The following is a 26907-nucleotide window of genomic DNA, read 5'->3' as shown; positions in this document are numbered from 1 at the left end:
ATAAACTGATAAAATGTCTGTTATGCCTAAGTAAAACATTGTGGCTAATTCCATTGTACACAATCTCTAAACTAAACTAAAATGTCACGCCTAAATCTATTGCTATCCCTTTCATAATGTTGCTTGCGGAAAAGGATGGCACTAGATTTAGACCTGTTAATTTAGTTTAGTTTAGAGATTGTGTACAAGAGAATCGGCCCCATTATTCATGTTTAAAACTAAATGATGCTCGCGTCTTCGTAAGTGTGGATTTAGGTTTAAAAACCTCCTTGGAATGCTTTGATTAAAAGTATAGTGCATCTTAAGGTTCACAGTTATTTTTTGTACCAAATCTCGCGAAGATCGGTTAAGTGGATGAGCTGTCAATAGGTAACAGACAGATACACTTTCGCATTTATAATATATACAAAGCCTATAAATCCACACAGTCGGTCGACGAAGGCGTAAGTCAGAGAAGTCCTCCAGGAACAAAGGGGCGAGAAGGGAAAGGTATTAACGCCGACCAGCAGAAGTCAGCAGAACAATCTATAATTATTTTGCTTAGTAGTGTTTATTCGTTTGGCTATAGGTGCTATATGTAGGTAGGTGCTACAACCATGAAGCCAGCTCGTCCGCTAACATCTTCGTCTCACTGAATGCATTTATGTTGTGATATTAATATGAAATAGAATGGATAGGCGGTAGTCCCCTAATGATACATACCCTGTGATTGTTCGCAGCTAGCGCCCACACAGCCCTCGCGGCGGAGACAACCTCCGCGGTGTCGCCGGTCAGGAGACAGCCCGAAAGTAGTTCCAGGAGGTCCGCTGGTGTAAACAACATTTTATTATTATTTATGAGTATTTAATTGACTTCATGACATGACATGGCACGATAAAACGAAACGAAAAGTGGAAACCCTAGTATCAATGTCCCAAATGCTCGCGCGTTGCACGCCTCTTGAGCTAGACGCAATATCTGCGCGAAAGGATTAGCAGCGAATTCATCCTTTCTAGACATAGGGTCAGTGAAGGGGTCCCTAAGAAGTTAAAGAAATACCTTTAACTGACTAAACAATGGCACTGATTCTGAGCACAACCTAATTTTAGAGTATTCGCATGCTCTTCTTACTAATGTAATATGAAAAGGACAGACACAGTTTGACAGTTCTAAATTTAATTTTTTGATGGTAAAACCCGTGATTTTAGCGCGCAGTAGCGAACCTACTTTTTAAATTTCTATTGTGCTATAAGTCATGTTCCGTTCCTTTTTTAGCATTAGTAAAAAGAAAAGGATGCAGATACTCTAAATTTAGTTTAGAGAGAGACTAGAGAATCATCGGGGCCAATGTTGTTTAATTTATTTTCGTATCTTAGATTAGGAATTGGTTTCCCCTGCACTCGAAGCGCAGCGGTGACCAATTCTTGGTCTAAGTCAGGGTCAGCTTAAGTTTAGTAATGTAGGAAATAGTTGTCGCCAACAAATTGGGCCACCAGTTTGGTGAGATATTTTGTAAATAATAATTATGCATCACATAAAAAAAAGCCGTAGCAGTGCCGCCGCTCCCAGCACTTCCGCCGCGCCGTCCGCGTGATGAGTGACTAGATCTACTACTACTCACGCGACTGCAGGAAGGCCAGCCTGTGGTGATGCGCGGCGTGCGCCAGCGCGGGTAGAAGCCTCGCGGGCGTGGGCTTCAGCGCGGGCAGCGCCGCCGCGCCCAGCACTGCCGCCGCGCCGTCCGCGTGCCGCGCCATCGCCTCGCACAGCTTCACCCACTCTTCGCTCGCGACAGTGGAACCGTAGCCGTTGCCTCGCGCACGCATCTTGCATATACAGGTCAGCACCTCGTTCTGGAATAAAATATATGCATTATTTATGAATACTCATTAAAACTAGTATAGTCCGTAAATGCTCAGCTATTAGTAAGGATTACGAATTTGCGGCGGTTGCGTTTCAGACTCGGAGCCCATGGTCATCGGGTCACAAAAGCATGATCTACGCACCAGGTACTGGACACCTGGCGCCCCTAACTCAACAATAAAGCCATACATTCAGCGCAGCAATATCACAAGTGATTTGGGTACTATGCCCATTAATGACAACTTGAACAGTTTGTATTTTTTGTAATACGTTTTGAGTGGTAAGTTTTTTATGTAAATATTCTTTTCTACGTCTGTTTAACCAATTTGTACAAAGATAGCTTGTATTCCAGATGGACATAGGCTACTTTTTATCGAGAAATCAGTGTTAATATGGGTTTTTAAAAACCTAAATTCACGAGGACGAAATAATAGCGGGTATCATCTAGTTACCTTAATAATGATAGTTCGGCAATGGTGATGCAGCAAACACTGGCGCAGTATCCTAAGACTGAACTGCAGGACAGGCGTCGGGCGCGGCCGCGCCGCTTCCTTGTTGACGAGCGAACAGATCTCGTTCAGCAAACTGCGGCCCCCAACGCAGCTGCACATACTGGCCCACGCTAAAAACGATTTTTCAGAATTATCAATACATATTATTAGCTTACACATTCAAGACAAAATTGAGTTATTGTGAATTAACTGATTAGTTACCAGGATTAACCTTATTATTAATCAACCTATGATTAGGGAAATAATGAAATGTCACATCGCAAAAAAAATCCTGAAAGATCATTTTCTTCTTTCTGTTCAAATTTTGCGTAGATCACTTTGTTACTTTTTGTATGAAGCAACCGTGTTACCGTGCGTTACTATAATAATACCACAAATACGTACAAGGCATTTTACTCAAATGTGATAATCAGTGTGACAATTATTATAATTCTAGTTTATCGCGAATGTAGTTGATCAATCAAAATACAACACCACAAATAACAACAACAAAAATGAAGTAACTGTAAAATCACTTACAGTACGCAACAGAAAATAATGTGTTAACCTTTAGAATGAGATTTCGACTTCGCAGAGCGATGTCTCTGTCACTCATATCTATGTGACGTTTTGTCGGTCTTAACGACAGGGACAAAACCGCTGTCTCTTTTTAAAGGTCGATGTACATTATTTTCTGCCGCATACTGTATTTAGGCAGGACAACTTTACTTGCGCAAAGTTTGAAAATGACCCATATATCAATCCGGATAAATTTTGCGATGCGACATATCGTTTTATCACTCAAGTGGTATGTGTCAGTTTGTTCATAATAACTCAATAGATTTACAAGTGGGTGGGTGAACATTTTTCAGAAACCACGTCTTTAATATGAGGTACCTCTAGGACATTCATTAGTAAAAGTGACCAGCAATCGCATGATGGTGTCTCTCAATGTTTCAGTAATCATACACCAGGGCCACAGACGAATCAGCGAGGTCGCCATGTCTTCCGCAATCCGCTCCTTGGCTGCGGCACACTCTAACATGAGGCATGTCGTCAATGTGAGCACCCAATTTAATGTGAAAAGTATAGGTTCCTGTAAATAGGAAAAACGTTTTTTCAGTCTAATTAACGGGCAATAAAAAAACAATGAAATATTATACAATTCATATTATACAAGTACGCTGGAAGACGTGTACCAAACGAAGTAACAGTTATTTTTATGCCAATTCAGAGCATCCCACCGAGCGTACCGGGAATCAAAATTGACACTTTATGTCAAATGATCTTTGTGCTGACGTTATGTTGACAGATCTCTCATCACTAACATTTAGTTCTGAGGCTTACTGTTGTTATCAGTGCCAAAATAGCAAAAATGTACTTCAAAAACAGGTCAGGAACCGCAGATCCAGCGTATTTATATTAATAGCTTCCCGAATGGTTTCAGGGATTAATAAGTTTGCTTTAAATTATTAAGGATAAAACTATTTAACACGCGCACATTCTGAGAAAGGACTCGCCACAATTTGCTCTATTATGTGTCAACTGTCATGTTAAAGTTTACCGTACTTTTGACGTGTCAGTTGACATATAGGAGCAAATCCTCCTCCTGTGATAGCCTAGTTGTTAGGACATCTGCCTCCTAATCGGAAGTCGAGGGTTTAATCCTGGGCACGCACATCTAACATTTCGGAGTGATTTGCGTTTTTAATAATTAAATATCACTTGCTTTAATGGTGAAGGAAAACGTCGTGAGGAAATCTGTATGCCTGAGAGTTCTCTATAATGTTCTCAAAGGTATGTGAAGTCTGCCAATTCGCACTTGGCCAGCGTGGTAGACTATGGCCAAAACCCTTCCCACTCTGAGAGGAGACCCGTACTCTGTAGTGAGCAGGCGATTGGTTGATCATGATGATGATAATGATGATGTCCCGCTCTACAAAATCAACTTTCAAAATTTTTTCAAAATCTGGTGCTGCAAATGTTCATGGGTGGCGGTAATCACTTAACATCTATTTAGAAAAATCTTTGCTTCAAAATAATCAACTTACGTTATCGGCATTCCTGATGACGTCAACGGGTTTGCCATGCAACGAGAGCGTGTCCCGAAGCGACTGCAGCGATTGCAGCAGCGTGCCGGTGAAGTGTCTGTGCACGCAGTACAGACGAGCGCGCGCACTGATACATAGCACGGAACAAAGACATGAACACACTAGCGCCCATTTCTCGTCTGAAAACATTGTATCCATGTTAATCCAAGAACAAGTTTCGCACGCATAGGTTACTACCATCTACCAGCCGTATTTTTTTAAAGAAAGGTAAGTCACAATATCTTTAGTCCAGTTAGAGAAGAAGCTAGAGGCTTTATCTTCTTCTTGCTAACGCTACTGGAAGAACACTCCACAATCCACAAGAACAACTAATTAATGAGGAAACGAAAGTGAGACATTGCAAATCCCAACAACGTCTAAGGTGGATGATGGAGCATTCCATCCAATAGAGGAGCTAAAGTGATGACTAAATGGGCACCACAACAAAAAAGACTAAAAGGAAAAGATGTGTAAACTAAACCGATTTTAACGATACTTTCGAAACTAGACAATTATGAAAAGAGTAGTTTAGGCTACTTTTTATCTCTAGGAATTAAAGAGTTTCCACGCTATTTTTAGAATACGTAAATCCACGGCGATATCGCGAGGAAAAGTTATAGTTAATTAATATGTTACGTAAGTATGCCTATGTTTACAAATTACATTACCTTGACTAGATAGACACTTTTTATTTTCTATGTACTGTCGATAAAAATTCATTAACACTTTACAAATCTCCTCAACCATATACTCCGGTTGACAATCCGCCCTTGAGCTATCGCCAGCAGAGAATTTGTCAGTTTGTCTTTTGTATGGCGACTTCAAATTGTTTAGAAAGTCAATACAAGATTCTTCTTTAGTATTATCTTTGTATCTTTTATGTGGTATAGAGCGCGTTAGGTGTGTTAGACAGTGCATCGCTGTTTCTTGCATATCTGTTAATAAAGAAAAAATCCGTAAGAAGTAAGAACAGAAGTCATTTGTATAGATGAAATTAGAAAAATAACGTTCTGTAAAAAAGTTTTATTTTTGGATACAAAGCTTCATTTTTTTTACTCAATTAATCTGCTTTTTTTGTTTTGAACTTAAAACGTGTCCAAAGAAGAACTTAATTATTCTTCCATAAATTATTCTTTGCAAAAATAATACTTGGAATATTTGTCTTGTATTTTGGCCCAAGTAGCTTTAAAACTATTTAATAGCAATAAAACATGCAAAAGTCGACTCTGGTAAAGCACTTGCATTTCTTTCACAAGTTTTACAATTGGAAAGTAACTACTACAAGTTTTATTGCTATATAGTAGACAATTTGGATTACAGTTTTACCACAGTATAGTTGAATGATATTACCATGGTGTTCACTTTCTAGGGCGTACAGCAGTAGGTCTAAAAGGGTGGAGTGCTTCTTCAACTCCCACCATACAACGTCACTCGCTGACCTCTCTGGGAGTAACGCAGCGAGTAGGTACAAACCCTGCGTTCGAGACGCTAACCACTCTAGGTCATAATCTTCTGAAAAAAAGATTTATTTGTTATATCACGTATAGTAGTCACGTAAGTTATAGTAGATAAGGTATCTGCAGGTATTACTATCTCTTATGATAAGTATTCGAATTTGAAACTTCAGTTATTGAGTCTTGTGCAAATAAACAGATGAAACTATAACAGTGTCATTTTCAGTCAGGATTTCTACGACGATATCAGTCAAGATAACAGAAATCAGAATTTATAGATAATCCACTTAAGGAAGATTTAGATAAAGTAACTGGCAACAACTTTGCAAATGCTCTGGCTATGGTCTCGTTACAAGCTTATCTACCACTGTCAAACAACGCAATCTCGAACAGAGTAATTTCTATTTTATTGTAGCACTTGTGCGCTAGCGATGCTGTCTCCACCAATAACAAATCAAATGCGCATACGCAGCCCACTTCATTTGACCACAAATTTTTAAAGCCGCAAAAAATATCTTTTTTCAATTGTTGAAAGAGAGGGGTTTACAACTTATAAGTTTGATCGTTATGTCTGTCTGTGCCATTGTAGCGTTCTGGCGGATATACCGGTTTGAATGCTGTTTTTGATTAGCAACACACACATATTAAAATTTATCTACGTGATCAAATCAGAAATTAAATGAATAATCTTTATTATTTATTAACAAACACGTAGTAATGACAGACTCGCGTGAGGCCCTGCCTCCTAATTAGGAGATCCGTACAAAAAGAACCCGAGTAAAATCAACGAGGGTTGCGAAGCTGAAATGACAATGGGCAGGGTAGGTATATAGAGTACGCGGCAGAAAATATTATACATCGGCCTTTAGAATGATATTCCGACTTTGTAGAGCGTTGTTTGTCGGTCTCAACGACAAAGACAATGCACTACAAATCTGCGATCTCCTTCTAAAGGTCGTTGTACATTATTTTCTACCGCGTATAGTTCGAAGAGTCGATAGAAGTTGGGGTCCCAACTTAGTAAGCGCAGCATTGGCAGATCCTCCACTAGGTGGACAGACGACATTAAACGAGTTGCAGAGAGACGCTGGATTCATGCGGCGTTAGACCACAGCATGTGGAAATCTATACAATAGACCTATGTTTAGTAGTGGACGTCTATCAGTTGACGACGAAGACATTACAATAAACACCTTTTTCATCAGGCGTCAACGTGAGGAGTAGATTGTAGAGGCAATCTTTGGTGCCCGCCAGCGAGCTCCTTACGCACTTGACCGATGCGGCTGCGGCCAGCGCGCGGCACAAAGACGCGCGCACTGCACACACCTCCGATGGCGACCCGCGGCACCAACACGTACATCTACAAATTGTAATAAAATAATATTTATTTGTATACTTTACATCTTTTTAAAGGCCTATTTGTCTTGCAGTGGACATCTATGTTGATGATTTTAACCCCTCAAGCGGCAGCGGCCAGTCCAGACGATTATAAACTGGATTTTTTCATTGATAGAGTTTATTTTTGACTGAACAACTTTTGACCATAGAGAACTTAGATGAATTATTATTAGTATAATTCTATCTCTATGATAGAGAATTATAATAATATTTCTAACATATAACACCACAAAGGTTAGGATTCTTAAAAAAAATAGTCATTCGAATTTGTGTCGAAACTGAATAGGAAGTGACACATTTTCGATTTCAATATTTTATTTTTGTATATTATTAGACAACATTAATACTGAAATATAAAAAATAGTTTATTTTATGCCTTTCTAGTCAATTCCAATGAAAATATGAATAGTTTCATAGTGAAGATATAATGCTTCCAAAAAAAAATAGTATTTCATCGCATTCTTTCCGTTTTTATGATTGTAGATATGAGCTTTTTTATATCCTACTTTCAGAAAGATAAATTATTTAGAAAGCCAGATGCCGTTTACAGAACTACGATAGGTGGTCCAGATATTATTTTATAAGCATTTCTCTGAAAAGTGCCCGCAGTTGGTCGGTCCTAGTTATTCTTGGTAATGAGATATAGGTAGGTCAATTTGTTATGTGAAATTTTAGATTGTTTCTTCGACTCTGATGTCAGTGTAAATCGATCTATAGGATTGCAAGGTCTGATCATTTAAGACTGAGACTTGGGCTAAGGCATTTTTAGACTAACGCTGAGTTGTTCGAAACATATTCAAAAAATTAAGTGGAGATTAAACTAATTTAATCACAAAAATCTGTGGAGTCTCGTAATTAGTTTAATCTCTACTTTTTTACTTTATTTTTTTTCTCAATTGTTTTTATTTATTTATTTTTATTAGGGTTCCGAAGAAAAAAAGAACTCTTATAGTTTCACCATGTCCGTCCGTCCGACCTCAGTGACTATTAGTACAAGAAAGCTCTAATTTGGCATGAGTATACATATACATATTAATCATACGGACAAAGTGGTAAGTAAAATTAAATCTTGAAAAAAATTGAGGGTACGATTGAGGTCGAATTAAAAGAATCCTCCTTTTTTTCATATCCGGAAAGCGAAATCGCAACGTCCCACTAATAAGTTCACAGTGCGGACCACTTAACCAGAGAATTCATATCTTTTTGATAACAAAGGAAATAGTATGCATATTACCGTATCAACCACGTGTTCCTTTATTACAGAAACACAAAGACATTATCAGCTAACTAATTTTAATTACAACAGTATTACACTTCAATATACTCAATCCTGAATGACTAATATCAAGTTATCGGTATCAGACATGTTTAAGAACGCTTCAACGATGCATACTAAGCTATCAGCAAATGGTTATTCCTTAGAATTAATTAATCTGAGGGTTATTCATTTCAGCTAACTAGACCGGGCTTTGATAAAGGATTTTCATATTGTTTGATACGCATTGTGGCTAATTGTGACAAGTTGTAAAAGGGATAGCAATTTACTAAGATCTGTCATTTTAGTTTAGTGATTGTGAGCAACAGAATTAGCCACAATGTTCAATTATGATACACAGATTCACTTGTATAGACCGACCGCTAAATTGAGGCAGTTGGAGTGCGGTGCGAGAGGAATAACGATTTACATAATATAGTGCAAGCAAAACAAGTAATTCAATCTAAACACAAGGCGTATGACTGCCCGTTGTAAAAAAACAGATCTTAGCCAAGTTTGTGTATTTAATCCTTAATCTATGTCCTGCGCAAGCTACGTAGTCGAAATTCCACGGACTATTTTTTGAAATAATCGTCATGTTGCAACTTTAGATTGGACTACTTGTTTTGCGCGCACTTAATCAGTTAGGTAAATCAATTACCCTGAAATTGGTTACCAGTCCTGCACCACATTCCTAAATCTACGATTTCCTAGGGGAGCGGTACAGCCATAATTTATAGCGAGTACGGTGCGCGGTGACATTAAGCAGAACGTCAGCTAGAACTGCGATGAGGTTGTGAAAGTACAACGAATGGCAGTTTGTGCGCGCCATAATATATCTGCCACTAGCCATGATCTATACTAATATTATAAATACGAAAGTGCATCTGTCTGTCTGTCTGTCTGCTAGCTTTTCACGGCCCAACAGTTAAACCGATTTTGATGAAATTTGGTACAGAGTTAGGTTACATCCCAGGGAAGGACATTGGCTTTTTGTAGCTCGGAAAATTCTAAATCCACGCGGACGAAGTTGCGGGCATCGTATAGTATTCTTATAAACAGTGCTTAACTGAAACAACAAGCTTCAAATATTACCTGAACAATATTCTGTAGAGACCACGTTCATTCCATGCTTGCACGGGTGCACTTTTATATGTGGTGACATTATGCAGAACGTCAGCTAGACTTGCGACGAGCGACGCAGTCGGCGGGGGCTTGTGAAATTGTAAGGAAGGCGACAAGTTCATTTCGCCGCTCTTGTTTGCGCGGACCTCTAATTCTGATCTTCGCTCTAATACCGATAGAGGCACATTTGGCTCTAAAACCAAAATAAAAGATTGGTTTTATAATGAAAGACTTCAAGGTGCGCGCTACACGTTCAATATTTTATCGGGATCAGGATTGCAATATTTGAATCACGATCTTTGATCCACATTGGCATACATCGATACTTACTGTATCGTGCATCCTGTAAAATTACAATACAATCCAAATACCGTAATAAATACTGAGCGTGTAGCGTACTCCGTAATATGTAACCATATTTACGATTTGTGATTTTAACTGGATTAATCGTAAAACTATAGGTAGACGACTCGAACCACCCATGCACTCAATTTTTTTCGGGAGAGGGACAATCCATACGGACTTCTAGCTGCTGGCAGTGTGTCTGACTTGCACGGACTGAAATAATCCCACCCTTATCTGCGAGATCAGCACGGAACCGTATTTCTGCAGTTATATAAGATAGGCGTTTTCAAACATTAGTACAGTAACCGGCAAGAAATATTGTTCATCGACCTTTAGAAAGAGGTTTCAGCTTCGTAGAGCGTTGTCTCTGTCACTCATTCCTATGTGACGTTTCTCGTCTCAACGACAGAGACAACGCTCTACAAAACCGCTATCTCTTTCTAAAGATCGATGTACAATATTTTCCGTCGGGTACTGCATTTAGCGATTTTAGTCTCACCTATATAATTTTTGTACTCAGTAGTTTCATTGCAGAAGTCTATAAAAACGTGCATACACTCCTCGATGAAATTGCCTTCATCCATTGCTTGGAGTACTTCACGTTCTAAAACCTTAAAAAATACACAAGAGTTTAGATAAGTCTGTACCTACTTGTTTAAGAAGAATTTAATCCAATGAAATAATGTGGCTAATTTTGTTTTGTACACAATCTCCAAACTAACCTTAAATGACAGGCCTAAATGCTTAGCCTAAATGTATAGAGCTATTTCCTTTCATGATGCTCTCTGCAGAAAGGATAGCACACCAGATTTAGACCTGTCAATTTAGTTTAGTTAAGAGATTCTGTACAGAATAATTAGCGGTAGGGGAAAAGTTTCTTGAACATTTATTTTTACTGAAATTAGACTTGCGCTTGACGACAATTTTAATGCTTGAAAACAATGGTGGGGTTGGAGCGTAAATATCTAGGTCCCTATGCACTCTTGCTTTAAAGTCACTCCATTTATATGTAGCAGGAAACACGGACGCCAGCAGGGCAACACCTTAGCAGTTTGTATCCGAAACGTTGAACATGCGTGAATAACACATACATAAGGATAAATTTTAAATTTATAACTGAAAGTAGACCAAAGATAAGGAAAATTGCGCTCTGGATTAGCCAATAAAAATCGAAAATAGAATCATTACGTTTATTGGCATTTGAAAAAGCCATAAAAAGCACATAGGGTAAATAGCGGGTAACGTATCAGCTACATGTACCACGATTAATATGATGATTTTAAATTATGGATATTTCGACTCAGTTGCATAACCACGACCTATGCAAATGGGTCGATATATCGATAATTTAAAATCATCGTTGATATCGTGGTGGTATCGTTAAATCACGAAAAAAGTCCAAATTATAAACAAAATTTTCCTCTTTTTAATATTAGTATTAGTATAGATAATGCGACAAATGGCGGAACCAGTTTAGAAAATTTCGTAACTTGACGCAATAAAATACGAGGGGCGTTAACCCGCTAAGGATATTGTCCTAAGTCGTGCGTCTTGTTAGTAAATAAATCAGATTATTTATTATCTACTATTCAAAACAAGATGCTATTAGCTATTAGGTGGAATTTGTAATTTACTGATAAGCAATAAGCAGTAAATTGAGGTACCTATACGCCAAACAGTAAATTAATGTTTTCTGTTGAACTATCCATAGGTCATCGTTCAAGTCAGATAAGTAAATGAAATCAGAACTTTACATGGTTTTAAGTTGATAAACAGGTTAATGATAATAGCAAAATAATCATTACCTAACGAGTTGACTACGCAGTTTTTATTCTTAAAAAATCTAATCGATTGTAAAAAACCGGCCAAGTGCGAGTCAGGCTCGCGCAATGAGGGTTCCGTACTACAGTCGTATTTTTTCGACATTTTGCACGAGAATTCAAAAACTATGATGCATAAAAATATGAAAGTTGAAAATACTAATTGTTAGTTCATGACCACGATTTAAATTTTTTTGTGTGATCTAACCCTAAATTCACGGTTTTCAGATTTTTCCCCAAATGTCAGCTGTAAGATCTGATCTACCTACCTGCCAAATTTCATGATTCTAGGTCAACGGGAAGTACCCTGTAGGTTTCTTGACAGACAGACAGACAGACAGACAGACAACAAAGTGATCCTATAAGGGTTCCATTTTTCCTTTTGAGGTAAGTAACCCTAAAAACATGCGAAAATAAAGAATTTTAAACTACTTTCATTAACTTCTTTCATTTATTTTAGGAGCGCCGAAATAATTTATAACACATTTCGCGTCAAGCGGCTCTTACTACACCACCCACAATCTATAGTTATAATAAAACTGTAAAGGTTTGTACGCACCTAAGCGGCGCGGCGCGGCGCTTCAGCGAGCTGCACGTCGCGGCACAGAGCGTCAAAATATCATTTCTATCATTTTGTATGGCGCATATCGCACTAGAGCGGCGCTGCACAGCGCTTCACCGCGCGTTGTCGCGCGGCACGGCTGGAGAGAATATTTTGAAGCGCAGCGAAGCGACGCGCAGTGCAGTGACGCTAGTGCGACATACCCAGCGGCGCGGCGCGGCGCTTCAGTATGCGTACGTCGCTCGAATAAGATACACGCGCATCTTGTTAGGTATTTACAGTGCAGGCAAGAATAGGCAAGATAGACCTCAAAATAAATAACGTAGGTTTAATTTTTGGCACATGACGTGTTCCTCATGCTCTTAGAAGTAGGTATATCCTCAAAAGTCCCAACCCCTAGAATGTCGGCTTCCCCCCTTCCCAGTGTCTAAATGAATAAATGTCTCTCCGAGCGTTATGAGAAAACATCAATGGTAAAAATAATCCTGATTAAATAACTAAAATATATTATGTACATATTATACCTACCTACTTCATCTAGGTAGAATTAATAGTTTCGGAAATATGCCTAATAACCTATTGTTGTACTTGTGTTTATATTATACTAGCTTACGCCGGCGACGTCGTCCGCGTGGACAAATTTCGAACCCCTATTTTACCCCCTTAGGGGTTGAATTTTCATAAATCCCTTTTTAGCGGATGTCTACGTCATAATAGCTAGTTAGCTAGCCAGCATGCCAAATTTTAGCCCGATCCGTCAAGTAGTTTGAGCTGTGCGTTGATAGATCAGTCAGTCAGTCAGTCAGTCAGTCACCTTTTTCTTTTATATAGGTATTTAGATATAATATGTACCTGTGTTTACCTGCCTATTTTATATATTCTATTGCACATAAAACAAAGACATTTTGCGAAAATGCTTTTTCTAATGTAATTTCCACAAAACCTAAGGGACTAGCTGATGCCCGCAACTTCGTTCGCGTAGATATAGGTTTTTTAAAAATCCCTTGGGAACTTTTTGATTTTCGGGATAAAACTAGCCTATGTGTAGGTACACATAGGCTACTTTTATCCTACAGGGTATAATCTATCTCAGGTATATAGGTACGAGTAGGTAATTCCCGGAAATGTGTTCACCTATAGAAAAAATCTAAATCCACGCGGACGAAGTCGCAGGCATCATCTAGTTGCAATTTTTTCATCAAATCCTCTTCACTGTCGCTCATCTTGCGACGTTGTTGCTCGTACGCGAACGGGTATAAAAGTGACGCGCAAGTGACGCGAGCTGCCGCGTACTGAAGTTGTAGTGCGGTAGGCACCGTCGAGCGGCCTGAGGTGACGCGTTCTGCAGTCGGACTGAAGCGCCGCGCCGCGGCGCTCAGGTGCGTACAAACCTTAACTGGACGATTTTTGTACTTACATTAAAATATATATTTTGAAAAAATTTTAATTGGAGGAAACATTATCTATATGGTCACAAAAACATTTTTTTTTAATTTTTGTCTGTCTGTATGTGCACGCATCACGTGAAAACTACTGAACGGATTTAAATGAAATTTGGTAGGTACAGTGGTAGCTGATACTCCGGGTTGACATATTAGGGTAGTTTTTATCCCGAAAAAATTGGGATTCATCGGAATACGGCATAATTTTTTTATCTATTTTAGTCCATAACTTCATCAAACATTAACACTAGTGCGGAAATATAATGGCCGCCACATGAAACTTGTATGGGTTTAACTTATACCAAATTTTTTACTGTTTTTACTCACAAATATATTGTGAAACGTTGTATGATGCATGTGCGCATTGAAAATTACATTCTCGACGCTATTTTAATTAAATATTTTACTTTCATTTTATTAGCTTTAAAGTAATACGAAAGGTAAAAGGTCTTAAACCACAAAGGTAGGTCCTATTAAATATTCTGTGGTATTACCAAAAAAGCTAGCTAACTAGTGATTGTTTGGAGGTCACTGCACACATTAGGTACTATAATTATGTTGACCTTCATTTACAGACGATTAGGTATATTTTGTATTCATTGTAACTTGTCAGTTTGTAGATAAGTACAAAAACGTTGAACATGATTTTAAATAAGTATATTGCATACATTTAGAGAACCCACTCGCCATACCTATTTGCTCTGTGTCAACACTCAACTGACATGTCAAAGGTACGGTTTACCTTTAGATTAAGGGTTAAAAATTGTACTTTTAACATGACACACAGAGCAAATAGGTATGGCGAGTGCGTTCTCAAAATGTATGCATTCTATTCGTTTTGAGGATTTACAGCTTGCGTTTTTAAATAACGGTCATAGGTAATCTGATTAAACAAATATTATCTAAGCTTTCCTATAATATACATAATATAATAAGTATCTATTAGATACAATAATGTGCAAACATTCGTTAGATTCTACGTCCACTCTGGTAAAGTAAATATTTAAACTGTACCTATTGCATTTTCTTCTTCATAATATTGACACTGTCATTGCAAACACCAAAGAGTAAATATCGTAAGAGGATAACGAAAATTAAAACAATATGTTCAAGTGTAAAACTTGAGCATGTAATTTTTAATAAACGCAGTTTTATCTTTTTAATTTCCATAGTACCTAACAATGATATATCTGTAAACAATTTAAGCTTAAACACACATACTACAAGTACATCTATCCACACAGCGATCGTCTAACGCCGGCTCCACACGTTGGCCCCAACACTGGCCATAACACTGTTCGCCCAACGTGTGGATAGGGTAATTAGCATTGGCCCCAACTTTAGCAAAGCTAATTTCCCGGTCCACACGTTGCGAACAGGCGAACAGTGTTAGGGCCAACGTGTGGAGCCGGCGTAAATATTATTAAGGTATATTTTCAGTCCCAATATTAAATTACATTTGTTTTTTAAGTACTTAAACTTAATGAGATACATGTCCGTCTTATCAACTGACGCAAAGGTACATGGAAACAAATTTAATTAAAATCTTGCTTATTTTACATCAAGTTATTTAGGTACATATTGTAATATTTCTATGAGAATCTTCAACAAAACGATAACGATGTAACCGTAGATTAATAGATTATAGAATCTATTAATATTATTATCCATTGGATTACTAATTTAAAATCATAAACTAAAACCAATTATTTCAGAAATGCGAGATAAGATAGGAGTATTACTATTCTTACGATTTAAAATTCGTTTCATTACAATACTGAAAAACTAAAGCGTAGATTATAGACATTGTACTGACCTAACCATACAGGAGATATAAATAAAAACATTAAATAGTCATAGTAGCGTCCCCACTAATAGAATAAGTTGCTTATAGTCCATAATCATTTAAAGAGGTCTAAATCTAAGCCAAATGCTTCCTTTGTTTTTAAGCATCACGCTTCTCGGATCGTAATGTATGCTTGGAGTAGTCTTGGCGCAGGGTTCCACGGCGAAATTGTCAAGTATAGTTGCCAGACCAGCTACAACCATTAGTTGAGCATATCGGGCCCCTGAAAACCAGTTATATTTTAAAACAACTAATCTATTGGCAATACCAATAATGTATTATTTAGTGAATGACGCAACGTGTGGAAATTAGAACATAATATTAGCGCTTAGACCTCAATTAAACTAGTCAGGCCTAGTCAGGTGGCTATAGTTTCTATACTATATGCAAAATATAGATTGTATTGGTAACTAACTGGCAACATTTCTAAAATCAAGTAAGTATATCCATTCAATTAATTATTCGAACATTGTATCGTTAACCAATCGAAGTTAACAGTCAAAGTATTTACGAGAATGTTGGCTATTGACCCCGTTTCTAACATTTTGTTGTTATCGATCTCGTTTCTCTTCTAAATTGACTAAATTCACTCATCCGTTATACAGAATCTCAACTATAGGAAAAAAAATTGGATCAGATAACTTATCTTCCTATATCAATATTATAAAAGCAGCTGGCAAAGCTACTTGAAAAATAAGTATTTTCACATTTAGTTCGATGTTATAAAATATGGCACGTAATACAATAACAAAATTTATCAATGCGTATTCAAATGAAAGTTCTCACGCCTCCTGAAATTGTTTGAATAACATTAACGTCCATGTGGATTTTTAGCAATCAGTGATGTAATCCAAACAATGACCATTATTTTTAAACAAGTGAGAAGGCATTAAACGCTGTAAATGTGTCATAATCATAGACGAAATAATTACCTGGGCAACTCCTTGGTCCATCCCCAAAAGCAATAAAACCCTTTGGATTCAAATCTTCTCTAAACCTCTCGGGATCAAATTTATCCGGGTCCGGAAAGTATTTTGGATCTTTTTGAATGCAGTGAATTGGTATAATAACCGCTTCCCGAGCTTTCAATTTCAGATCAGTTCCAGGCAATATACAGGGTACTGTACATAGCCGTGTAGTCAACGGAGTGGGTGGGTGCAATCTGAGAGTCTCCAAATACGTTTGAGCTGCTAAACGCATTCCGCATACAGCTTCGTAGTTCAAACCATTGAAACGTTCTAAACTTTCTTTTATTTCAGTCCTCAATCTAGTTTGTAGATCGACATCTTTTGCCAATTCATATAAACAAAACGACAACGTTGTCGCGGACGTTTCCAGCCCGGCCAGCATAAAAATAAAGGAATTAGACGTAATTAATTCATCCGTCATAGGAAATCCTGCTTCTGATTTTTGTACATTTAACATAAGTTGCAGAAAGTCACTTCGCTGCTTACCAGTTGCACGTCTTTCTGTTAGCACTTGATTGATAATATCAGTGAAAAAAACTTCAACGTTCAACGAGTAAGTTCTAAGATTGAGAAACTTAAAGAGTCGTGGACAAAATGTTCGGCAATATCGTTTTAATATTGTGGCACGATCAGCTTTGAACATCTTTTGTGACATTATTAAAAAGGGTGACTGTTTATCCTTTAAAGACCCTGGATCGACCCCAAATGCACAGCTGCCTATAATATCAGTAGTGAATCGGCACATCAGTTTTGGTATCTCAATGTCATCTTCCGATTCTTGAATAAGAACTAATTTCAACGTTTTTGCACATTCTGCTATTAAAGGGAACATAGCTTTCATCTTAGCTGAAGAAAATGTCGGTGTAACAATGTGCCGCATCTGGTGCCACTCAGAGCCACTCATGTTAGCTAGATTCCGTAGAAGTGGTTCCCGCTGAGTATCCGTCGCAACGGATATCCGATCACTAAAATAGGTGAAATCCTTTGATAGTACTGCTTTTACTATATCTACATCAATTAATAATAAAGATGGCCTTCTCGCTTGAAAAATTCCAACATATTTCTCATCTCGGTATTCATCGTAAAAAAACTGAAGCGTTTTTGTATAACTTTGGCGCATTGTTAGTGTAGCACCAAAATTGCCGAATATAGGACATGGCTCTCTATATGGCACCTTCCTATTATGCCAATACTTCCTTCCTTTCGTTGCATAGTGAAAAATAGCAAGTAAAAGCACTAGCGAAAGTAAAGCCACTAATAAAATAACAGTAACACACATTGTTCACTTATTGTCGCAAATACTTTTGCGTGTATATGAAATCAAACCACCTTTAAAGGGTGAACTAAAGTTAATTGTTCGCGGCGTTTTGTGTGGTAAACAAAGCAGCACGCGTGCCCGATCAAGTTCATGTGGTGGCGAGCGGCGCTAGCGGCGGTGACGGTCGGAAAGCGAATGAACAGTATCGCTAGCGAGCGTCAAGATAAGCTCTACGCGTAGCTTCAAGGTCGTTAATGTTGACGTACCAAGTCCGTGACTTGCATATACCCGCGCGTCCCGCATGCCCACTCTAAGGGCGTTTTTCACATAGTGAATTTGTCCTATAAAGGCCAGAAAACATTAATATTAGGCATTAACACAGGCGTACAATCGAACAACAGAAAACTATGTCAGTGCACTACAATTTATTTTATAAAACGTATTTGAGTAGAAATCTCTTCATTTCTATTTAGAAGACCATCACCTAGCCAATTTAGTTTATGTATGTTTACGTAAGATTTGATTTAAATAAGATAAGGAAAGTGTGAATTGTAGACACCTCTTAATCTTCACACGAAAAGCATTTGATGTTCGGAGAGAATAAACATCTATTTTAGTTACGGCTCTGTCCTCTAACTAGTTAACACTAGCTTACTCTAGCTAGGGAGGTATTGAGTGTTAATATAAAATTTATAACAACAATTTTATATCTTCTAGAGACACCTATTTCCCTATTTGCATTGGTGAAAATTTGAATAAAATCCGTTTAGTAGGTACCTACCTATATTCTAAGATTAGAGCTTTTTACTTTTACACGTTCACATTCGACGGGCTGACTTTTAGGGCCGGTTGTTTCAACAAACTTTGACGGACACGTAACCTTTAAATATGGCGCTAACGAACGTAAGTAAAGAAAAAGCGTTGATTCAGCATCTATTAGCGCTAACGTTCGTTAAAAAGTTACGTTTACGTTAACCGGTGCTGGCGCCATTGGTGATCGTCAAATCAGTTCGTAACTTCATACTTCTTACAAACGGAATATTTTATTTACAAATTATAATGGAATCAATTTAATTCAAAGCTTTTAATGATAGTTTTTTTGAAGATTTTGTAACAAAGAAAAAGTGTTTAAAATGCGAAGTAGCAATATTAATAACTATGTATATAATTTAATATACTTAAAATGAAATAAGAAAAGGATACGGAGAAGTAAGTTAATTTTTAGGGTTAGTTTCGCAACCAAAATAACAATGAAGAACAGTTTTTTGTACAATGAAGCAACGCACTTAAATTAACAGATGTTAAAGTTCGTCTACGTCCGTTAAATTTTAACGAACGGATCTTACGAAGACCAATGGTTTGAAACAACCGGCCCTTAGGGTACCGTATTAAGACAAGGAATCCTTATAGTTTCATCTAGTCCGTCACAGATCAAATTATGATTAGAGCTGAAAAGGTGAATTAAGCAGTTATGGAAACTTGAAGAAAAAATCAAATTTTAGATAGGGTCTCATGTATATAGCTTCAAGCACCCACCATCAAATGTACATGAAAGCAAATAAATAAATGAAATGAAATGTAAAATATTGATTTTCATGGTAAGTACCACCTGAACATGAAAAACGAGAGATTGAGAAAATAAATTTTGGTCTCTGCAGAGGTCGGAGCGCAGCGGAGACCAATCTCTCGAGTGACAATTCGTTGAATAGATATTTACAATCACTGTGTGATTTTATTTTACACAGTTTTTGAAAAAATAATTTATTCAATATTATATACTATAATATATTCAATATTATAGAACTAGCTTATGCTCGCGACTTCGTCCGCGTGGACTACACAAACTTTAAGCCTTTAGGGGTTGAATTTTCAAAAATCCTTTCTTAGCGGATGCCTACGTCATAATTGCTATCTGCATGCCAAATTCCAGCCCGATCCGTCCAGTAGTTTGAGCTGTACGTTAATAGATCAGTCAGTCAGTCAGTCAGTCACCTTTTCCTTTTATATACTTAGATATTTCAGTTCATGAAAAGAAGTTGCAACTGATATGACAGCGGAATCCTATACCTTATCCATTTGACAAATGCTTGACCATTTACTATATTTTGTGATGAAGAAGAAAGAGAGATCGGTACATTGTTTGAACACTAATTAAAATTTATACACTATTCTGACATAAAAATGTAAATATTTTGTAATATCTTACTTTTGGGTCATTCCTTTATTCATTCCTTTATCTTGTTACACTTATTTTTTAATGCTCCTAATTAAAGTTACTGGTGGAAATTCTAAGATAATTGATTTACATTTAGAATTCAACTGCAGTGTAGAAACGTTCTTATAACATGCATTGTATTCCAAAACAAGAATAAGTAATAAGAAACAAATTACGCATTCCACCGCTGCCGGACAGTTATCGCAATCGCGATGTTTAATCTCTTAAACCGATTGCAGAGGTATTTTTATCGCAAACTCTATTACTGCTATTCCAAAAATGTTAAAGCGTACTAGCTGCCCCGCCCCGGCTTCGCTCGATTTGAATTTCTGAAAAACCATTTATAGTGGAGATCTATGTAATTGAGAAAACATAGAATGCTAAAACTCAAATGTTTAGATCCTGCAATGCAATAAGCTACGCTTATATTATGTCAGTAGACGAATCGAAACTATGATACAAGAGCTGGCAATTGTATGCAGCTCATTTGAAAAACGAATGAAAACAAAACGAAAGTTATGATCATGGTTCACTAATGAATGACAAAAAACGTATGACAAATTATCAGTTCACCAAAAACTTTTGAAAAACTAATCAAATCACAAACGTCGTATACCGCAAACATATCATTTTACAAAAGATCATTTGACAAATATTCTATTCACAAATGTTTAACTTTCCAAATTTACTAAATGTTAAAATATCATTTAAAAATTTATTATTTCACCAAATAATTTGTTTATTCGCGATTTTACAAAAAAATAGATGATAAATTTATTATTTGATAAAATAACTAATTAACAAAAAACACACAAAAAGTCATACGTTTGCATACATATGCAAACCCCTATGCAACGCAGCAATAATATCATGGGGCTCCTTTTTTCTGGGTGCGAAAAAAAGAAATAACCCACGAAGGGGATGGCGGGGTCTCAGACCCCGCCATCCTCTTCTAACCTAACCGTTCCGAGTCGGAGTGCCCCAAGTCCCGAGCTCGCTTCGCTTGCTCTTGATGGTGGAAGCGGGGGGATGAGAGAGACCCCCCACCATAGTGGTGGTCTCTTCTCGTCGACCGGGGCCCGTCGACGGAGCGGAGGAGGGGCTCCTTTTTTCTGGGTGGTAAAAAAAGAAATAACCCACGAAGGGGATGGCGGGGTCTTACAGACCCCGCGATCCCCTTCTAACCTAACCGTTCCGAGTCGGAGTGCCCCAAGTCCCGAGCTCGCTTCGCTCGCTCTTGATGGTGGGAGTGGAAACACGGGTTGGCATTAAAGACGTTAGGAGGACGAGCTGACACTAACAACTCGTCCATACTGAAGAAGGGTGGCACAGGACCGTAAGCAAAGGCGAGAGTTGGAGGAGACCTTTGCCGCGAGGCACTCAGGGTTGAGAGATTTTTTATGATGCAAATTGATTTAGTTAAACATTGTGGACTCTGAAATAAAAGCTATTATTTCAGTCCTTTTATATGTTAAAGAATTTGTGTTCATAACTGCCACACATATGAACAGAGATTTGACTTTGGTACACTTTGTTTGAAGAATGTCATAATCCAAAACAAAGAGTCTCAAATACCCGTGTAACCCCCCGATCAAACTTGCCGTTTGTCGTTTTTGTTCGTCGTTCGCTTGATGTTCCAGTGGCAGTACATTTTGACACAAAATCTGTTTCCGACAATTGTGAATAGCTTAATATAAAAATGTTCTGCTACTGGAACATCAAACAAACGACAAGTGGGAACGGGGGTTAACGGCCCGGCCACGACTTTTGGCTTAGCGGGAAGCGATGCGGCAGTCTACGCGGTGTTGACAGGCGGCACATTGTTCACAGGGCTGCCAGACCTACAGATTTGTCTGTAGATCGACATATTTTTGGATGATTAAAAGATTCTTAAAATCCCGCGGGGACGCTTTGATTTTCCGGGATACAAAGTACCCATGTGTCTCTGAGAAGCAGGTTATCTATGTGCCTACCAAATTTCGTCATTACCGTTTCAGCGGTTGAGCTGTAAAAAGGTAACAAACAGACAGACAGAGTTACTTTTGCGTTTATTTGTAAGAAAGTGTGGATAAGGAAAACCACTACCTAATTCTATGCAAGTTTCAAAATGAAATTAAAATGTTTTCATTAACATTTATAGACTCTACCAACGACACCGACATTAATTTTATGATTCCACATACAAGTGCAAAAACTTAATAGGTACACGAGTGTTATTACCGTAGTTGCATATTGCTATTTGATTATCAGTTAAGTTCCTACAATCGACTATTTTCATATGTGAACAATGTAAAGTAATAAAATATAATGAGTATTGTTAACACTCATGAGCGAATCGGTTTTCAATTATATTGTAGTGTGCTTGTAAAACAATGTTTATTAACATAACTATTTTTACGTGGGTTTTTCCAATAAGCAAAACTGAGAATAGAGATCACGATTTTGTATTACATTACGGATAGGAACCTATTGCTATCGCGATCGGTAGTAGGTAACTTAAATATCTATAACGCACATTTATAAAACAGATGTGTGTGTGTAGAAGCGAGATAATAATTTGATTTAGTTAGACACAGAAGTAAGCAAGCTAACAAATCAGTGTCAATTGTAAACAACATTAGGTACAAACTGTTTTTTTTTTAAATATTAAGGCAGGTGCGACCGTGGTACGTGACACTTGGGAGGTGACAGTTCTACGCGACTGCTTTGTATAGAAATATATGGAAACATGAGCGAGAGTGTCACGTGTGGCCTTCGCGCGTCTCTGTCATATAGCTCAAAGTCTGACTCAAACCTGAGAAATGCCAAACAAATACGACTCCTTGATTCAAGAAGATTATGATATTATGGTAGATATGCTGGACATGTTCGGCGCAAAATCGACAAATCGCTGCAGGCTCTGGTCATTGCAAAATCAATGACCGCTGCAGTCGAAATCTGAACTGGTGATCGGACCAAGAACTAGTTTGTTCAGCACACCCTTTATTTTTTGTATTATTACAATATTGATCCATCAGGTGGATCAATGATAAAAGAAAATTTGCAGGAAAAGGCTGGATAGCACGTATGATTGAACATACATTTTTATTACTTCTGACGCACCCAGACCTAAATATAGCTATCATCGTGAACCACGTAGGTGGTCCTCAATATTTGATGCACGTACAACTGCGGTTACTATAATTTATAGATCATTATAGCACACCATTTTATAGTTGTAATGATAAACGTTGATGATTGTTTTTCTAGTGTTGGGTATATAAATGTATGCCGTTCCTAAATTACTGATTTTTTTTACTGTCATTCATATTTGATATCATGATAACGCGGGTCATGGGTTGATCATGATGTATTTGACTGCAAACCTATCAGAGGCACAAAAAACTTCAAAAAGTTTTACCTACATTTGAAGGGAATTTCTAAATAATTTTAAATACGTTTTCCTGTTACTAACTTTAGAGTGTTCTCTTCGCTAGCACGTGGTCGTACGATGCAGCAAGTTATTTCAACCAAAATTTACGGGTGGGATATACCCTAGAGCGAGATGCTTTGTATTAAGAACGCAAAAAAATGAGCATTTTCCTGTTTATAAGTTTTATGATGGTCATAAAAATTATTAATTACAGGAAAATGCTAAAATATAATTATATACCTATATTTAATAGTAACTAGTTATAGTCATTATGTAGAGCATTTGAAATTTAGAGTTTTATAATTTTTAGGGTACCGTACCTCAAAAGGAAGAAAGGAACCCTTATATAGAATCACTTCGTTGTCTGTCTGTGTGTCGTGTCCGTCAATTCGGGGGAATTAAAATCTATAGGTTAATTCCTGTTGCCTAGAATCATGAAATTTGGTAGGTAGCCATTGCCTTAAAGCACAAGTAAAGGAAAAAATCCGAAAACCATGAATTTATGATTACATCACAAAAAATTAAAAATTGACCATTCGTGTGCGAGTTCAACCCACACAAGTCCGGTTTTTAGGGTTCCGTAGTAAACAAGGAACCCTTATAGTTTCGCCATGTCCGTCCGTCTGTCTGTCCGTCCGTCCTCGGTTAATCTCAGAGACTATTAGTGCTAGAAATCTGTAATTTGGCATGGGTATAAATATTAATCACGCCGACAAAGTGGTGAAATAAAATTTTGATAAATATTTTTTTAAAGTGGGGATGAATTTTTTTTTCTCGTCTACCCCATAGTGTGGGGTATCGTTGAATAGGTCTTTTAAAAATACTGTGGGTGTGGGAACATGATTTTTCGATTTCTAGATCCGTTTGTAAAATATGATGTTTTAAAGTGCTAATTTTTATTAGAGTCAAGTGTGTGTGTGCCCCCCCCCCCCCCCCCGCCTCTATCAGCCAAATGGTAGTATATAGGAACGTGTAAAAATTCACAGCAGTAGTATATATAATCAATTTTAAATGAAAACTATCATGGCTAAGTTGGGTTCACAGGTTAAGGATTTATATCTGTTTTTCGAGGATTGTGACTACGGAACCCTATACTGCGCGTGGCCCGCCACGCACTTGGCCGGTTTTTGTTTTTAATTTAATTTTTATATTTCCGTTTTGATTGCGTCACAACAGTTACAGCTGTGTGATATTTAGTTTTTAATAATTGTATTGACAAGCGAATCAAGCGATCCAACGCCACATCCAGTGCCACGCCCCAAGACGCGACAAACCAACTATTGAAATATTTGTATAGAAGCAGGAGTTACTTAAGCTTTTGGTTCATTATTGAAATATTTAAAGCTATCTGATGCACTTCGTACGCGTAGATTTAGGTTTTTAAAAATCCCGTGGGAACTCTTTGATTTTCCGGGATAAAAAGTAGCCTATGTCACTCTCCAGGTCTTTAACTATACCCATGCAAAAATCACGTCAATATCGGTTGCTCTGTTACGACGTGATTAAAGGCCAAACCAACAAACAAACACACTTTCGCATTTATAATATGGGTACTGATTTCAATGAAACCAACGAAGAATATTTATTAAACCGCACAAATACACCAAATAATATAACAAAATCAATAAACTTCTGTTACTGACCTGCGTATGAGAAGAGGTTCGAGCAGTAAGGGTGGTCAATAAAGCAGCAGCCGCGGAACGAACTACGTTGGCCTCGCCTTCTTGGAAGAAGACTTCCATTCCGTGCTGCACCAACGACTCCTTCGGAACACCTGGCCAGATTCAATTCATATATTGTCCCTATCCCTTGAACGAAGAACTCTTCTTTTATAATTATACTAGTTTATTCCTGTGACTTCGTTCGCGTGGACTGTACAACAAATATCAAACCCTTATTACCTACGTCTACGTCGTCAGGATGCCTACGTCATAATAGCTACCTGCATGCCAAATTTCAGTCCAATCCGTCCAGTAGTTTGAGCTGTGCGTTGATAGATCAGTCAGTCACCTTTTCCTTTTATATATTTAGATTTAGAAGACTTAATATTATTATAATTATGCGAAAGTGTGTGACAGACAGACAGACAGACACACAGCTAGACAGACACTTTAGTATTTCACGGCCCATCCGTTTAGCTGGTTAAGACGAAAAGTGCAGAGATAGTTTGCATCTGCTTGCATTGCATGGTCCCGGAAAATCGAAGAGTTCCCACGGGAATTTTAAGAACTTAAATCCACGCGGATAAAGTCGCGGGCATCAAAGTTAAAACAGTTATTGAAATTGGGTACCATTGTACACTTTTTCAGTGTCAATAATAATTGTTGAATTTGTAAGAATTATTACCTTTACACTAGCCTCTTACTACACTTCAAAGCTACGAGGGTTCCAAACGCGCCCAAGTCTGTGAAGAGCCCACAACATACTCAGCCGGGTATTCTTCTCTTTTTATCATCACGACTTCACATCTCATCATCATCATCTAGTAATTCGATAACATAATACTTTTAGTGTGTCCTACCTGTGATGATGTATGGCGCTGAAACGTGGACACTGACAGTCGGCCTTGTCCAGATCCTTGGGTATCTCTCTGAGGGACAAAATCCGTAACGAGGAAATCCGTAGGAGAACCAGAGTGACAGACATAGCTCAACGAATTAGCCAGCTGAAGTGGCAGTGGGCAGATGGGGCAGACGTGTTCTGGAGTGGAGACCACGTATCAGCAAGCACAGCGTGGGATGACCTCCAACCCGCTGGACTGACGACCTTAAGAAGGTAGCGGGGAGTGGATGAGGAAGGCGGAGGATTGTGTGTGGTGGCGTGTTCTTGGGAAGGCCTATGTCCAGCAGTGGACGCAAACAGGCTAAATGATTGATTGAATACTTTTAAACTTACATTGCATCAACTGTGGCATTAGTTGCGTGTACTGGGCAAGGGCGGCCATGATGTGCAAAGCGGTGGCGCGCAGTTCCGTGCCATTGCCGGTACTGCATCTGACTACAGCGCGAACTACGCTGCCGTCCCATACCTCGCTCCATCTCTATTGGCAGGAAAATAAAATGCCTTCCAGGAATAACAATATTTACAGTATACTAGCGGATACCCGGCGTGTGCTACTACACTAAAAAAACAATCTTCGCATTATTGTCTTTCTAATGAAACTGATTTGAGGCACATCGGTTTGGATGGTTTCAAAGTCTATAATGAACATAGGTAGAAACATTTTTTGTGTTTTATATATTAAGAAGATAGAAAATCTCATGTCAATAATCATCACTACATACCCATTTAATAAAATGCGATAGTGTGTTTGTTTGTTGGTTTGTCCTTCAATCACACCGCAACTGAGCAACGTATCGACTTAAATTTTTGCGTGGGTATAAT

At 38.0% G+C, this 26907-nt stretch overlaps 2 protein-coding genes across 10 annotated transcripts in view; both read right to left on the bottom strand.

Annotated features, from left to right (window-relative positions):
- Positions 1–26907, bottom strand: part of ana3 (anastral spindle 3) — a 63381-nt gene that overhangs the window by 928 nt on the left and 35546 nt on the right. For 7 of the 8 annotated variants that reach the window (XM_034984692.2, XM_069509550.1, XM_069509551.1 and 4 more), the window contains 12 exons: positions 26419–26563; positions 25167–25297; positions 10500–10611; positions 9626–9848; positions 7071–7237; positions 5774–5935; positions 5092–5358; positions 4385–4563; positions 3231–3429; positions 2295–2464; positions 1601–1832; positions 703–806 (listed from right to left, as the gene is read on the bottom strand). In XM_034984692.2, the coding sequence (XP_034840583.1) occupies positions 703–806; positions 1601–1832; positions 2295–2464; positions 3231–3429; positions 4385–4563; positions 5092–5358; positions 5774–5935; positions 7071–7237; positions 9626–9848; positions 10500–10611; positions 25167–25297; positions 26419–26563 (2091 nt within the window). The remainder of the gene's footprint in view (positions 1–702; positions 807–1600; positions 1833–2294; positions 2465–3230; positions 3430–4384; positions 4564–5091; positions 5359–5773; positions 5936–7070; positions 7238–9625; positions 9849–10499; positions 10612–25166; positions 25298–26418; positions 26564–26907) is intronic. The other variant, XM_069509553.1, reaches the window with a different exon arrangement.
- Positions 13286–18112, bottom strand: LOC117996613 (cytochrome P450 6a2-like). Of its 2 annotated transcripts, XR_011238547.1 has the most exons (3): positions 16603–18112; positions 15225–15893; positions 13286–15173 (listed from the first exon to the last, which is right to left on the bottom strand). XR_011238547.1 is itself a non-coding variant. In XM_034984718.2 (2 exons), exons 1-2 carry the CDS (start codon positions 17915–17917, stop codon positions 15730–15732), a joined length of 1479 nt encoding a protein of 492 aa, XP_034840609.1. In that variant the 5' UTR covers positions 17918–18112; the 3' UTR covers positions 13286–15729. The 2 variants fall into 2 exon arrangements, 1 of the variants encoding a protein (XP_034840609.1); XM_034984718.2 differs by having other exon boundaries at positions 13286–15893.

The sequence above is a fragment of the Maniola hyperantus genome, chromosome 3 (genome assembly GCF_902806685.2).
Source record: "Maniola hyperantus chromosome 3, iAphHyp1.2, whole genome shotgun sequence".
In the NCBI taxonomy this organism is placed as follows: domain Eukaryota; kingdom Metazoa; phylum Arthropoda; class Insecta; order Lepidoptera; family Nymphalidae; genus Maniola; species Maniola hyperantus.
The sequence above is the reverse complement of the archived record's forward strand: the minus strand, read 5'-3'. Positions and strand labels throughout refer to the sequence as shown.